This window comes from Sorex fumeus, unplaced genomic scaffold (assembly GCF_029834395.1).
Source record: "Sorex fumeus unplaced genomic scaffold, SorFum_2.1 ptg000051l, whole genome shotgun sequence".
Lineage (NCBI taxonomy): Eukaryota > Metazoa > Chordata > Mammalia > Eulipotyphla > Soricidae > Sorex > Sorex fumeus.
The window spans coordinates 31,840,538-31,852,878 of record NW_026606108.1 but is presented as its reverse complement, the minus strand read 5'-3'; the positions used below and the strand labels follow the sequence as shown (position 1 = coordinate 31,852,878).

At 49.7% G+C, this 12,341-nt stretch overlaps 1 protein-coding gene across 3 annotated transcripts in view; it reads left to right on the top strand.

Moving 5' to 3' along the window:
- The first annotated feature begins 4,041 nt into the window (after positions 1-4,041).
- Positions 4,042-12,341, top strand: part of ACSL6 (acyl-CoA synthetase long chain family member 6) — a 67,289-nt gene continuing 58,989 nt past the window's right edge. For 2 of the 3 annotated variants that reach the window (XM_056124239.1, XM_056124240.1), the window contains exon 1: positions 4,042-4,199. In XM_056124239.1, the coding sequence (XP_055980214.1) occupies positions 4,151-4,199 (49 nt within the window). In that variant the 5' untranslated portion in view covers positions 4,042-4,150. Of the gene's footprint in view, positions 4,200-8,770; positions 8,857-12,341 lie in introns of all 3 variants that reach the window. The other variant, XM_056124241.1, reaches the window with a different exon arrangement.

Genomic DNA, 12,341 nt, shown 5'->3' with positions numbered 1-12,341 from the left:
GTTAGTTTTTAAATTCTTGGCTTAGCTTTCCAGATTATATGTCATAAAAAAGAGAAATGAAGATCTGTTTTGATGCAGTCCTACTAGCCAGAGCTTCTTCCTCCTGCAGCGGGGGTGGGGAGGGGGATGTGTGACCCAGCCCCATATCTATAGCCTCTAGAAGGATGAAAAGGCCTTTATTAAAAGGACAGTGGGTCAGTCTGGGTTCTTGATCACAAACAACAAAATCCATACTGATTACTTGGCTGCTCACAGTATTGCTTGGAAGGCTGAAGAAATAGGCTCAAATCTTGGCTTTTAGGAACAATTCCCCAAATCAGCCACAACCAACATTTTAGCTACCAGCCTGTGTCAGCAAGATGTAGGCCACATACAGCATTTCTCCTGCTCATTGCATGAAGATGCATTCATTGCCATGATCTAGGTTACCTATCCACCCCTTTTGAAAGGGAGTCTGGAAAAGATATTTTTCTTGATTGTACTTGGTAAGGAGGTACTTAAAGTGTGGGAAACTATCAAAATGTTTATAAATAATAGAATAGTAACAAATAATAGGGTCCCACTGTCAGGGATGTATGTCCAGATGTCCTAAGTGCAGGAAAACCAGAATTCAGATTAACTGAGCCCATTTTTTTTTAAGTTTTAATTGAATCACTGTGAAGTTGTTCATGATTAGGTTTCAGTCATAGGATGTTCCAGTACCCATCCCTTCACCAGTATACATTTCCCACCACCAGTGTCCCCAGTTTCTCTCCCATCACCATCCTCATCCCCCACCCCAGCCCACCCTGCCACTATGACAGGCACTATTTTTATCTTCTCTCTCTCTCTCTCTCTCTCTCTCTCTCTCTCTCCCTTTTCTTTTGGGTAATATCATATGCAATACGGTACTGACAGATTATCCCAGGGATAATCTTTACCTACTCCCAGTATGCAATTCTTGTCCAGAGTTTTCATTCCAATTATCATTGTCATAGTGGTCTCTTCTCTATCCTAACTGCCCCCCTCGACTGTGGCAAGTTTCCAACAGTGGACTAGTCCTCCAGACCCTTGTTTCTACTTGGATATTAGTTTCATATATGTTTTTTTCATATTCCACAAATGAGTGCAATCTTTCTAGGTCTCTCCCTCTTTTTCTGACTCATTTTGCTCAACATACTCTCCATATCCATCCATTTATAACAAATTTCATTTGTTTTTCCTGGTGGCTGCATAATATTCCATTATGTAGATGTACTATAGTTTCTTTATCTAGTTGTCTATTCTCAGGCACTTGGGTTGTTTTCAGATTCTGGCTATTGTGAATAGTGCTGCAATGAACACAGAAGTGCAGATGGTGTTTCTGCTGTGCATTTTGTGTTTCCCAGGGTATATTACAAAAAAATTGGGGGTTTTGTGGGGGAAGTTATACCTGGCAATGACTGAGCCCACTCTTGATTGACTCTTAATGTCAGTAGCAAACTGGGCACTGAGTGGAACTGGTGATGATGAAAATAGTTAACTGTTTTGTTCATGCCCATAAGTCCATGGGTCAGCTTCATTTTGTACCAACAAATAAAGAGGGCAGAAGCTTGCCCAGGTATTTATAGCATGACAGAATCAGAGCCAGGACTGGGAATGCCTGGTAAGATCTGAGCCTAACTTGAGTATTACCTCCTACAGAAAGTGCCCTGAGAGTAGGCTGGGATCGAGTGTGCTGTCACATTCACACTGAAATGTAATTACTGATTCTTCTAGATTTAAATCTCCTGCTCTGTCAAATGGGAAAAAATTCTCTACATTATCAGAGCTTGTGCCAGGACTGAAAACGTGATCAAGAGCCTGCCTGGCTTATTAGAGATGATGACTGACCTGTAAAGGGAGAGATTTAGCTGAGATGTGACTGACCTTGATGACTGAGAGAGAAGTCCAGGGACCCTGAGGCTTGATTTGGTATCTCTGGGCTTTTGTTTCTTTCTGGCTGAGTTAGGTCTCATGGCTTCCCACAGTGATATAGCTTGGATGCCTCAACAACTGTATAGGTCTTTGGATGACCCATAGATACAGAGGGAAGGATAGTCTCAGAATTCAGAACAGAGAAGAACATATTTCCTTATCCAATGATGGGAATACGCCCAATGAGGGGAGATACTGACCCATGAACCCCAAATCAGATCCAGAGCCTTCCTATCCTCATCCCTCTAGAGACAAAACCATGTTGGAAAACAGTAAAACGCTCAGCTAAGCTTTTATCAGTTACAGCTCAGCACCAGTTTTTGAATTAGAATATTCACAAGTAGCAGAGACATCTGTAGGAAGAATAACTGGATCTGACATCCTGCAGGAGGCCGATCTAAATGTGTCCCATGACATCACCCTGGAGGGGAGACTGCCAGGATGTGTATGGGGCCCGGAGCACTTCCGCAGCAGGGTGCAGCAGAGGAAGGCTAGGCCCGGGGCCTTCTGCATGGCTTCCAGACCTTGTGCTCAGCAAAGAAAGGCTTTGTTGGTCTGATGACCAATGAGCTAATTGTCTGTCCACTTTCCTAAGCCAATCCAGTCCTGGGAGATACTTTCTTTCTGTCCAGACTGTTTTACACAGAACAATTGAGCATCAGTAGGTCTTCACTTAATCAGCTGCCACAGGAATTGGAATGGGGTCTTGGGAGTGGGGGTGGGGTGTTTTGATAATTGTGTTGCCTTTTGGGAGGTATCTTGCCACACAGACTCTGTGACACCCTCTTGAGGAACACAGAGGATGCCAAGCATGAGCATGAAAGATTCCATCAAAGTCCTTGTCAGGCTTTGCCTGAATTCCATCAAGAAGTTTGGATTCTCTTAAGAGTTTGGATCCTTCAACAGAGAAGAAGGTGTAGAGTGGTACTCTGAAACAGGGGACACAGTTCAGAAACACCCCAGCACAGTGTGCATACAAGGAGCACACTGGCAGGCTGGGCACACACGTCCCATCCTCATCCTATAGGCACACACCCCTACACAACTTGTACCCCATCTGCTGAGCCATGAGTGCGCTGTACACAGAGTAGGTAGTCTCTGGAGGCCCGAGGAGCTTCTTGTTCTCTCATCCACTGTTCTCTGGTTCCCTGCCTTCTTCCTGGGTCAAATAGTGCCTGGCCAGGGAGAGCAGCCTGCAGACCTGGCTCTGCTGACGGAGCGCTGTCCTCGGTGCTGGAGGCCTAGTGGGACATGCGTTTGAGTGCCTGTGAGTTGGGAGGCAAACACCTCTAAGTCCAGGTGTAGGTCTCCATAGTGGACTAACAAAATGTCTACTGCACTCTTAAGGGGAATGTACAAGCCTTCCTCTTTCCAACCGCAGACACAGATACAGGTGTCCAACCCTCAGGTAACTGGACGGTGCTCCCAGAGGCTTCTCAGACCCAGGTGTCAGCCTGGGTTGTGTTTGAGACCTGGATTGTCTCCTCCCATCAGAGACACCTTTTACTCCGTGTGGTGTCCTGCGACCTCGTGACTACACGGAGTGTCCCCTGACCTTGTGGCCTCAGATGCTCAGCTGTCTTCCTAATCTGGGGTTGCCCGAGGATAGGACCGAGTAAACCTTCCCCGTCGTCTCCTGTCCTCTTTGGCTCCCAGAGGCTCCCCTTCTCTCTCTGCAAACTCTGGTCCTCGGGGCATTCGAGTCCAAGCCACAGGCGTGTGGTCTTCGTCCGGAAAGGGGACCCCGCGCGAGTCGGGTGCCTCCAGAGGCCGCAAGGCTGCTGGAGGTAAGCGGGGCGGCCGGCGGGGCAGGCTTGTGGCGGTGGAGGCGCGGTGCGCCGGGTCTCCGGCCCGCTTCACCCGAACGCCGGCTCCTGACGTTGGGGGCGGGTGCGCCGCGGGCAGCTCAGAGCTGCGGCCTGGCCCCTCCCCCTCCCGGGGCCTCGGCGGTTTGGAGCCGGGGGTGGGGTGGGGGGGGACGCCCTGGACCCCCGCCGGCGGCCGGGAGGGCCAGGGGCCCCGGCGCGCGCGCCGCGCCCTCCCCCTCCCGCCGAGCCTCCGCCGCGGCGCGGGGCGGGGGGGGGGGGGGGTGCGCTGCGGCGCGGGGGGCGGGGGCTAAAAATACCCGGCGGCGGCGCGGCGACTGCTGGGGCTGCGGGGCTGCCGGGCGGCTGGCCGCGGAGGCCGTGCGGGCCAGGCCGGGCCCGCCACCGACATGCTCACGTTCTTCCTCGTCTCGGGGGGCTCCCTCTGGCTGATCACGGGTGAGTGTCTGGCCCTTCCTTTTCCCTGAGCTCCCCCAGTTCCCGGCACGCGGTGGGGTCCGCCGGCCGGGTGGGGGTGAGTCCGCAAGCCCGGGCAGCTGGGCTGGTTCGTCGGGGTCCGGGTGTCCGCCTAAGTTAACCGCGTACCCCCCAACCCCTCCTCCTCCCCGATCAGCAGCACCCCATGCATAATTCTGAGGGACCGTGGGTCAGGTTTGGGCAGCAACTGGGTTTGCGGGAATGAAGGGCCTCGCTCTGTTCTTTAGGACCCCACGACCTCCCTCCTGTTCTCGCTCCCCCTATTTGGAGGAGGACCACCAGCCAAAAGGACTAGACCCGGAGTCCCCTAATGTCAAGTGCAGGGACAGGACATCCTTGGTCATTTCCAGGGTCCGGAATGCCAGGAATAGGCCCTGGAGGGCCTGCATCACAGGACAGTGCCCTAACCCTGCCTTCCCCACTCCAGTCAGCCGCTTTCCTCACACCGGGTTCTGCCTGTCCTCCAGCCTGAGTAAAGAAGCCCTAATCTGGCTCCCAACCCCAGGTTTTGGGCCCCCACTGCTACACAACCCCTTCCTCTCACAGGAGTGCCCCTCCATTTTCTCCAAAAGCAGGCAATCCCATTTGAATCCCTGTAGGCACCCTGTCTCCTTGCATCACAGCAGGGTCCTCCCCAACCACCACCTTTTTTGGGTGTTTTTTTGTTTGTTAGTTTTTTTTTGGTGCCACACTTAAGCATTGCCAGGGCTTACTCCTGGCTCTGTACTAAGGAATCTTTTCTGGTGGTGCTCTGGGGACCACAGAGGATGCTGGGTCCAGTGTGTGCAAGGCAAATGCCCTATGCACTATACTATCTCTCTGGCCCCCTCATTAGCAATTTCGCTGCTGTACCAGTCACTCCCCTCTGTCAGCCTGGGATTCCTCAGGGGTGCAGTACCATAACAGAGTATCCACCACAAGCAGATTCAAGCTGAATTATCATGTTAAGTGCTTGAAGCTTAAACTAGCCTTAAACCAGACCAGACCTCAAACAAATAGTCTCCAATGTTAATGCTTATAACTTCACATTCCAGCAGCAGCATCATAGGAGGTAAAAAGGTTCTTTCTAAACCAAAGAGGGTCATCCCTTTGAATTCCTTATGTGAAACTTACGTGGGTTTACTATTTACTGTTGGTGCACACTTAGTGAATACCTGCACAAATTCATTTTCAGACCAGGACGCATCCCAGGCTTCTGTTGGCTCTTGCTGTGTGTATTGCAACAAACCCTGCTAGGTTTGTTGGCACTATCCCATTTTTACGGAAGTTAACTTTCCTACTGTCACATGGATATCTGCAAAAGGGCTCTAGCTTAGGTTTTCATTGATTACCCATCGTTAAGCACTTAGAGGTAAGAGGTGGGAACCTAGAGGGTTGGTGTGTCAGTAAATCACTTCAGACCAGCTCTACCCACCCTGAGTCAGAAACTCAGCTGAGCTGGAGAGTGATTGAGACTGTAATCTCCTTCTGTCTGCTGGTACCTGAGACTGTGCACAGCCATTTTGGACCTCATGTGCATCCATCCCGGATACATGGTCAGGGCTAGAACTGGTGCCAGGGATGAGGGATAGGAGTTATTATCAAGATGGTGGTAGTAATGCCCATTGTTTATTGTTTTGTTCTTCTTGTTGGGCCACACCTGGCAATGATCAGGGGTTACTCCTGGCTCTGAACTCAAGAATTGCTTCTGGTAGTGCTTGGGGGACCATATGTGATGGTAGGGATTGAACCCAGGATGGCTGTGTACAAGACAAATGCCCTACCTACTGAATTATAGCTCTGACCCTGTGTTCACTGTTTATTGCCTGGGTGATAATCTCAGAGTCTCTCCAGTGTCAGAGGCCCTTTCTCCAACTCTCACGAGGCCACCACCCAGGCAGGGTCCCAGAGCAGTTGGACTTCAGTGGCTGCATGGAGATAACTGGAGGCTAAAGGAATACACATGGCAGGAACCAACAGAAGCCTGGGATTCATTGTGGTATGAAAGTGGAGTTGTGCTGGTTCTTACTAAAACTGGTCTTCAGTCCTGCTTCAGTATGGTCTGTTTGCTTTCCAAAGGTCAAGTTTCCCTGAGTGGGGAAACTTTCTTCATTGAGGGGCTATGGGAATCTCTAGGTGATCAAGCAGGGCGAATCTTAGTGTAGGTAGCAGCCACACTTCTCCGTGCAAACAGGAAATGCCTTCTAGAGGCCACACTTGGCCTAGGATGACAGGCTGATATTGTGGGACTCATTGATTGGAACACCTGAGCCACACACTGGGCTTTACCGGATCATGGGTGAACTTTGCTTTGGACTTTTCCTAGATCCCAGTCTCTCTCTGGGGACAGGGGGGTTTCCTGGGCTAAGACTGAAAACTTTTTCTGTCTTATAACTGCCAGGGGCCCATGACAGATTCCAGATCTCTCTGGGTCTGCCAGAATTAGAGGACCCTGGGGGTGATGGCACTTATAGAGAATTATGTGCTTATTGTTGTTCATTCTGGCCTGTGGAGACAGTAGCTGCAGGGAGAGAATAGTATGAAAGGGTAGCAGGAGCAATCTGGAGGAGGGATTCACCGGGGAAGCAGCCTTGTACTCTGACTCTTATCCGCCCTGCTCCCCACTGAGAAGACTAGCACCGTGTCCAGCATCCACCTGTATGCGGAAGGTAGTGAATACGAAAGCAAGTGAAATTGCTCCAGCCTTAGGCAGACGTTGTGCCTGGCCTTTATGATATGGGCACTCAGAGGACTAGGGAGCAATGGGTTGGCATCTCTGCTGCCTATATGGCCCTGTGTGTAAAGTAGGAATTCACCATTACCCCTCTCCCCCACCATTTTCTAGCTCATCCCTTTCTCCAGCCCAGTGTTTCCCAGAGTGCCCCTGCTGCCCTGAGGGGAGCACTGAAACAATCCAGAGGGACATTAGACACCTCTGGTGCAGTTGGGAAAACTTTGTTCACTTAAAAGAGGTAGATTTCTGTACACTGGTGAAGGGACGGGTGTTGGTGCTGAACATTGTTTTACTGAAACCAAATCATGAACAACTTTGTAATGATGAATCATAATGATTTGATTAATTTTTTTAAAAAATATATAAATAAAATTAACTATGGCGGTAAGGACCAGAGTGATAGTATTGGGGTAAGGCACTTAACTTGCATGTGACCAACTTCAGTTCAAATCCACAACACCATAATGTGATCCCTCCAGCATAGCCAGGAGTGGTCCCTGAGCACAGAGTCAGAAATAAGCCCCCAACACACTCATCTGTGGGATATAAAAATCACAGTGTAAGACTAATACCCAAGGACAGTAGGAACAAGAGCCTGGAGGACTGGTCCATGACTGGAAGATTGCCACAAGTGGCAGGAGGTCTAGGGGTGGTGGTGGCAGTTAGGTCAGAGAAGGAACCACTATGACAATGATAGTTGGACATGATCACGCTGGACAAGAACTGAATACTAAAATGTGGTAAAGAGATATGCATGATAACCTTTCAGTACCTGTATTGCAAACCATAATGCCCAAAAGGAGAGAGGGAGAAAGAGAAGAGAGGGGGGAGAGAGAGAGAGAGAGAGAGAGAGAGAGAGAGAGAGAGAGAGAGAGAGAGAGAGAGAGAGAAGAAAAGTGTCTTCTGTAGAGGTGTAGAGGCAGGTTGGGGAGGGGTGGTTGGAGGGAAACTGGGGACATTGGTGGTGGGAAATGTACACTGGTGAAGGGACAGATGTTAGAACATTATCTGACTGAAATCCAGTTATTAAAAGAAATTAAAAAATAAAGAGCTCATCACTGCTGGATGTGGCAAAACAAAAACAAAACCCCACAAAAATACCTAGAAGGATGATTGGGTCATAAGAAATATTTGCCTAGACAAAAGATACAAAAACTTAATTTTAAAAGTTTTACGTTTTACCACAACACCCAGAAGGAGAGAGAGAACAAAAGGGAATGTCCTGCCACAGAGACAGGGTAGGGTAGAGGGGACGGGTAGGGGTGATGGTGGGAGGGATTCTGGGACTATTGGTGGTAGAAAATGGGCACTGGTGGAGGGATGGCTACTTGGCCATTGTATGACTGAAACACAAGCACGGAAGTTTGTAAGACCGTAACTGTACCCCATGGTGATTCATTAATAAAATTTTTTTTTAATTTTTTTTAAGTTTTAACACATGTTTAGGTCCATATTACATTATAATTTATTATTGTTAGTATTATTATTTTGGTTTGGAGACCACACCTGCCTGTGCTCAGGGATGACTTCTGACTCTGACCTTAGGGATCACTCCTGGCAGAGGCCTGGGGCACCAAATGTGGTGCCAGGTATGAACTCAGATGTGCATTATGCAAAGTCAGTGTCTAACCCTCTGTACTATCTCTCCAGCCCTTATAACTTAATTTTTATATGTAGTTTGAAATAAAGATTTGAATTTATTTTCAAATGGGGGGAGATAAATTTATAGGGGACATTTTTCCAGAAAATGAGGCAGCAGGCTAAGAAGTTTGGGGAGCCAGCTCTAGGCGAGTGCAACCCTTTCTTTGTTCTTGTACAGAGTGCCTCTGCACAGACACACCCTGACGTTCGACGATCCGTGACAGCTGCCAGGCTCTGCAGCTTGCAGGCATCTGCCAGAAGCAGGTAGGCTGAGCTTCAGGTAGTTAGGCCAGAAAGGGGGTTGCAGGAAAGTGGGAGGGAGTCTTCACAGTCTTGAGCCTGGGTACCCTGAATAGTGGCAGGTGTGTGAAATCTGCACAGAAGAGTATTCTGAAGAAGGTTCTATTTGGGATGGGCAGAGGAGGCCTCAGTTTGGCTTCAGTGACCAGGCCAAACCAGGGGAGGAAAGTGGTGGGTGCCTGTTGTGCTGCTGTGACTGAGAATAGCTATGACCCAAAGGTGACCCACGCCAGGCCTATGGGAGCAGGGCCTGGCTCTGCCTGGGCTCTGCTAACTCAGCTCAGCCCCACCTGCTCCCCACCCAGGCTCCCTGGAGAATAGAGGCTGATAGGAGGTCTAGACCATCCCAGAACCCAGAAAGATGGTGGAGTTGCAGGCAGAGCGGTAGGAGACACACCCTTGCAGCAAGCTTGGATGACAGCATCCTGCATTGAGCCAGGGAGCACTCTCACCTCAGTGCCTTCACCCCTTCCCGGCCTAGGGGAGGTTACTGGGGCTTGACACAAGGGGGCAGCAGAACCCAGTCATTCTGCTCTCTGGCTGCCTTTCAGTCCCTTGTGATTAGAAAGGATCTCAGGTTGACCTTCAGAAGGCCTGGCTTGGCTCAGCTACAGACCCAGATGGGACCCAGGCTGTTCCCAGCAAACAGGATTGAGTGAGCATGAGGCTCTGGCTTGTTTGCAAGAAGAAGCCAAAGTTACAGGCTTTTACAATGCCTAGCACATAGTAGACACTCAGTCATTGAATCATGTACTGTGTATGTGTATATGTGTGCGTGTGCGTGTGCGCGTGTGCTGGGTTGCTCTGAGAGAGGGAAGTGTTTCCAACATGCTGATTTAACATTTCCCTGAAATGTTCCTATTTCCTACCATGTGTCAAGCTCTGTATTCTGATTCTTTGCCAGCTTTCCTTGATTCTCCCCACAACACAGTAGTGCTGTTACCGCTGTTTAACAGATGAGTCACAGAGTAAGGGAGGGCTGGGTAGCGGCCGTTTCGTAGCAAAGCAGTTCAGCTGTATGTGAGACCACAAACTCAGAACTGCCATCCATGGAGGACTGCAGGTAGTGTCAGCCAGGGTTTGAGACCCTCCAGCAGGCTTGTCGGAGGCATAGACCAGGCAATGGTCATTGTACAAGACTGTATTTTTAAGAGAGGATGCACATAGAGTGTCAAGAGCAGAGCCTGGCACATGTGAAAGGGCTCGTTAGATGTTTGCAAAGATAATACTGAGCTAGACCTTTCTTAGAGACTGATGCAGGACTCCAGAATACAGAGACGAAAGAAGGAAAGAGAAGGCATTTCAAGCAGAGAGAGCTGCATGAAGGGAGATTAGCAATAGAAATGAGCCAGACAGACCATTATGCTTCGCTAGGGATTTCTCCAGGTTGGCTTCTATAGGTCCTAGAATGCTGGACTGCTCAGCATGGACTAGATTCCGTTCGGTGGCTGCACCAAATTGGGCATGTGGTTGATCAAGGTGACACTATTTCTTTGCTCCACAAGCCACACGCATACTCTGGTGATACAGATTTTCCTGAAGTATAAAGCTTTGGAGCCCTGTGATTGATTTTGTTCATAGGCCAGGGATCTTCTCTCTAACGCGGCCCAGGGTCTGGCAGATGATATGCCTTGGTGCTTATTAGAGAAATAAAAGGTACCTGAATTTCCTGAGAGTAATTTATTCTAATATGATTCATAAGCTGTTTTCTCTCGACCAGTTGATTAGCAAATGGCAGGTCTTGAATGTGTTCCTCAGTGCCTGGGGGATGATGCCTTGTGTTGGAGCAGTCAGGCCAGCAGGCGAACCCACAGGCAGTGCCAGGGAAGCCCTCACCAACCTGAGTGCTGAGAATTCAACAGCAGTAGTTGCCCCAGAAGTGTTTGAATGAATGGATGGATGGATGAAGGAAGGAAGGAATTAACCCGAAGTCAAAGGGCTGTTTTGTGGAAAGTAACGTCTTTGGGTGAGTTCCTACTGTTTCCTTAGAGCCCCAAGTTTTCAGCCTCCTGATAGGCTGAGAGCTGTAGCCAAGCAAAGGTAAGAGGAGTCCCCATAGGAGGCTCCATTCCCTTGCTAGTCTAGTGTGATGGCCTCGTTCCCAGGTGACCAAAGATGCCATGAATCACCCATTGGGCCCCAAGATTGGATAGGGGGAGGAGATTTGGATTATTTTTCAGAATGTCAAGGGCTGGCCCTCCCCTGGTTGCTTAGCTGCTCTGGGAACCCTTGGTCTGTGCTCATTCCCCTTAGCCCCTATCTCATCCTTTGGTGTGCCTAATTCATGGGAGATTTGGGGTCTGTGATAGCTAAAAGTGGGTAGATAGAAATTAGGCTGGTCACACTGAGTTATCCTGAGACCAACCTATACCTCAGAGTACAAAGAACTCTAAAGACCAAATTTGTTCCTGTCTGCCCTTTCTGAAGACACAGTTCCTCTCTCAACAATTGGCTTCGGGTGGGTGCTTTGTGTGAAAGGTTGGGGGGTAGCTGGCCTCTGATTTGCCATCTTCTCATGCGTTCTGGGATAGTCATCTCCTGGGGTTTCAGAGCCCAGTCAGGCCAAGATGGTCCTGTGAGAGAATATTTAGCAGCTCAGTTTTCAGACCCTGAGATAAGCAAATCTGAGTTGACATTTGCTGGAGCCAGGAACAGGTCTAGTGATTAAGGACTGTTGGAGGACAGACCTGTGGGCCTGCTTGAATGGGTAGCTCTGATCAGTTCCAAGAAGCCTGTTCCACCCTCAGGAAGGAGCGAATGGGGGTGGGGTGATTCCTGGGAGTGGAGCAGAGCTTGGCCCTGCCACAAAGCCCTGCTTCTCCCTCGGGTGTGTGGTTGGTTGTGGGGCTAAGATTCCAATGGAATCGTCCTGACCACTCACCCCTGCACCAGCCGGGGCAATAGATTGTTCTTGGAGCCTGCTGCAGTCCTTGCTGAATAGGCAAAAGCCAGTGGGAGGAACAGTGAGGTTAGCCTAAGATTGAACAGCAAGGCCAGCTGGAGGTCCTGCAGGATGGACATATGGAGATGTGATGGGAAGGTGGTCAGAACTGGTGTCCAAAGCAGCAGATGGAATGTGGGCCACCTGGGAAATTGCAGGGGTTGTTGGCCAGAAGTGGGGTGATGAGAACCAAGAGCCTAACGAGAGGAAGGCACTTAGCAGTTTCGAGAAGGGGAACTCAGATGAGACCCATCGAAGCCCACAGTGACCCCTTTAGAAAGGGTCAGTGCCTCTAGCTCTCTGCTCTGCTCTCTAGAATGAGAGGATCTGTATAAAGCCACCTATACCCCAGGACCTTGCCTAGTGGCCAGAGAACTTCAGTTATGGTGACAATGCCTTGCGGAAGATGAGTTAGCTGTGCCTTCTGGGAAACATCTTCGACTCGCTTGGATTCAGCTCTCCATCCTGCCGGTAGGCTCTCCCACTGCAAGCCCTGGCTATGCCCGAG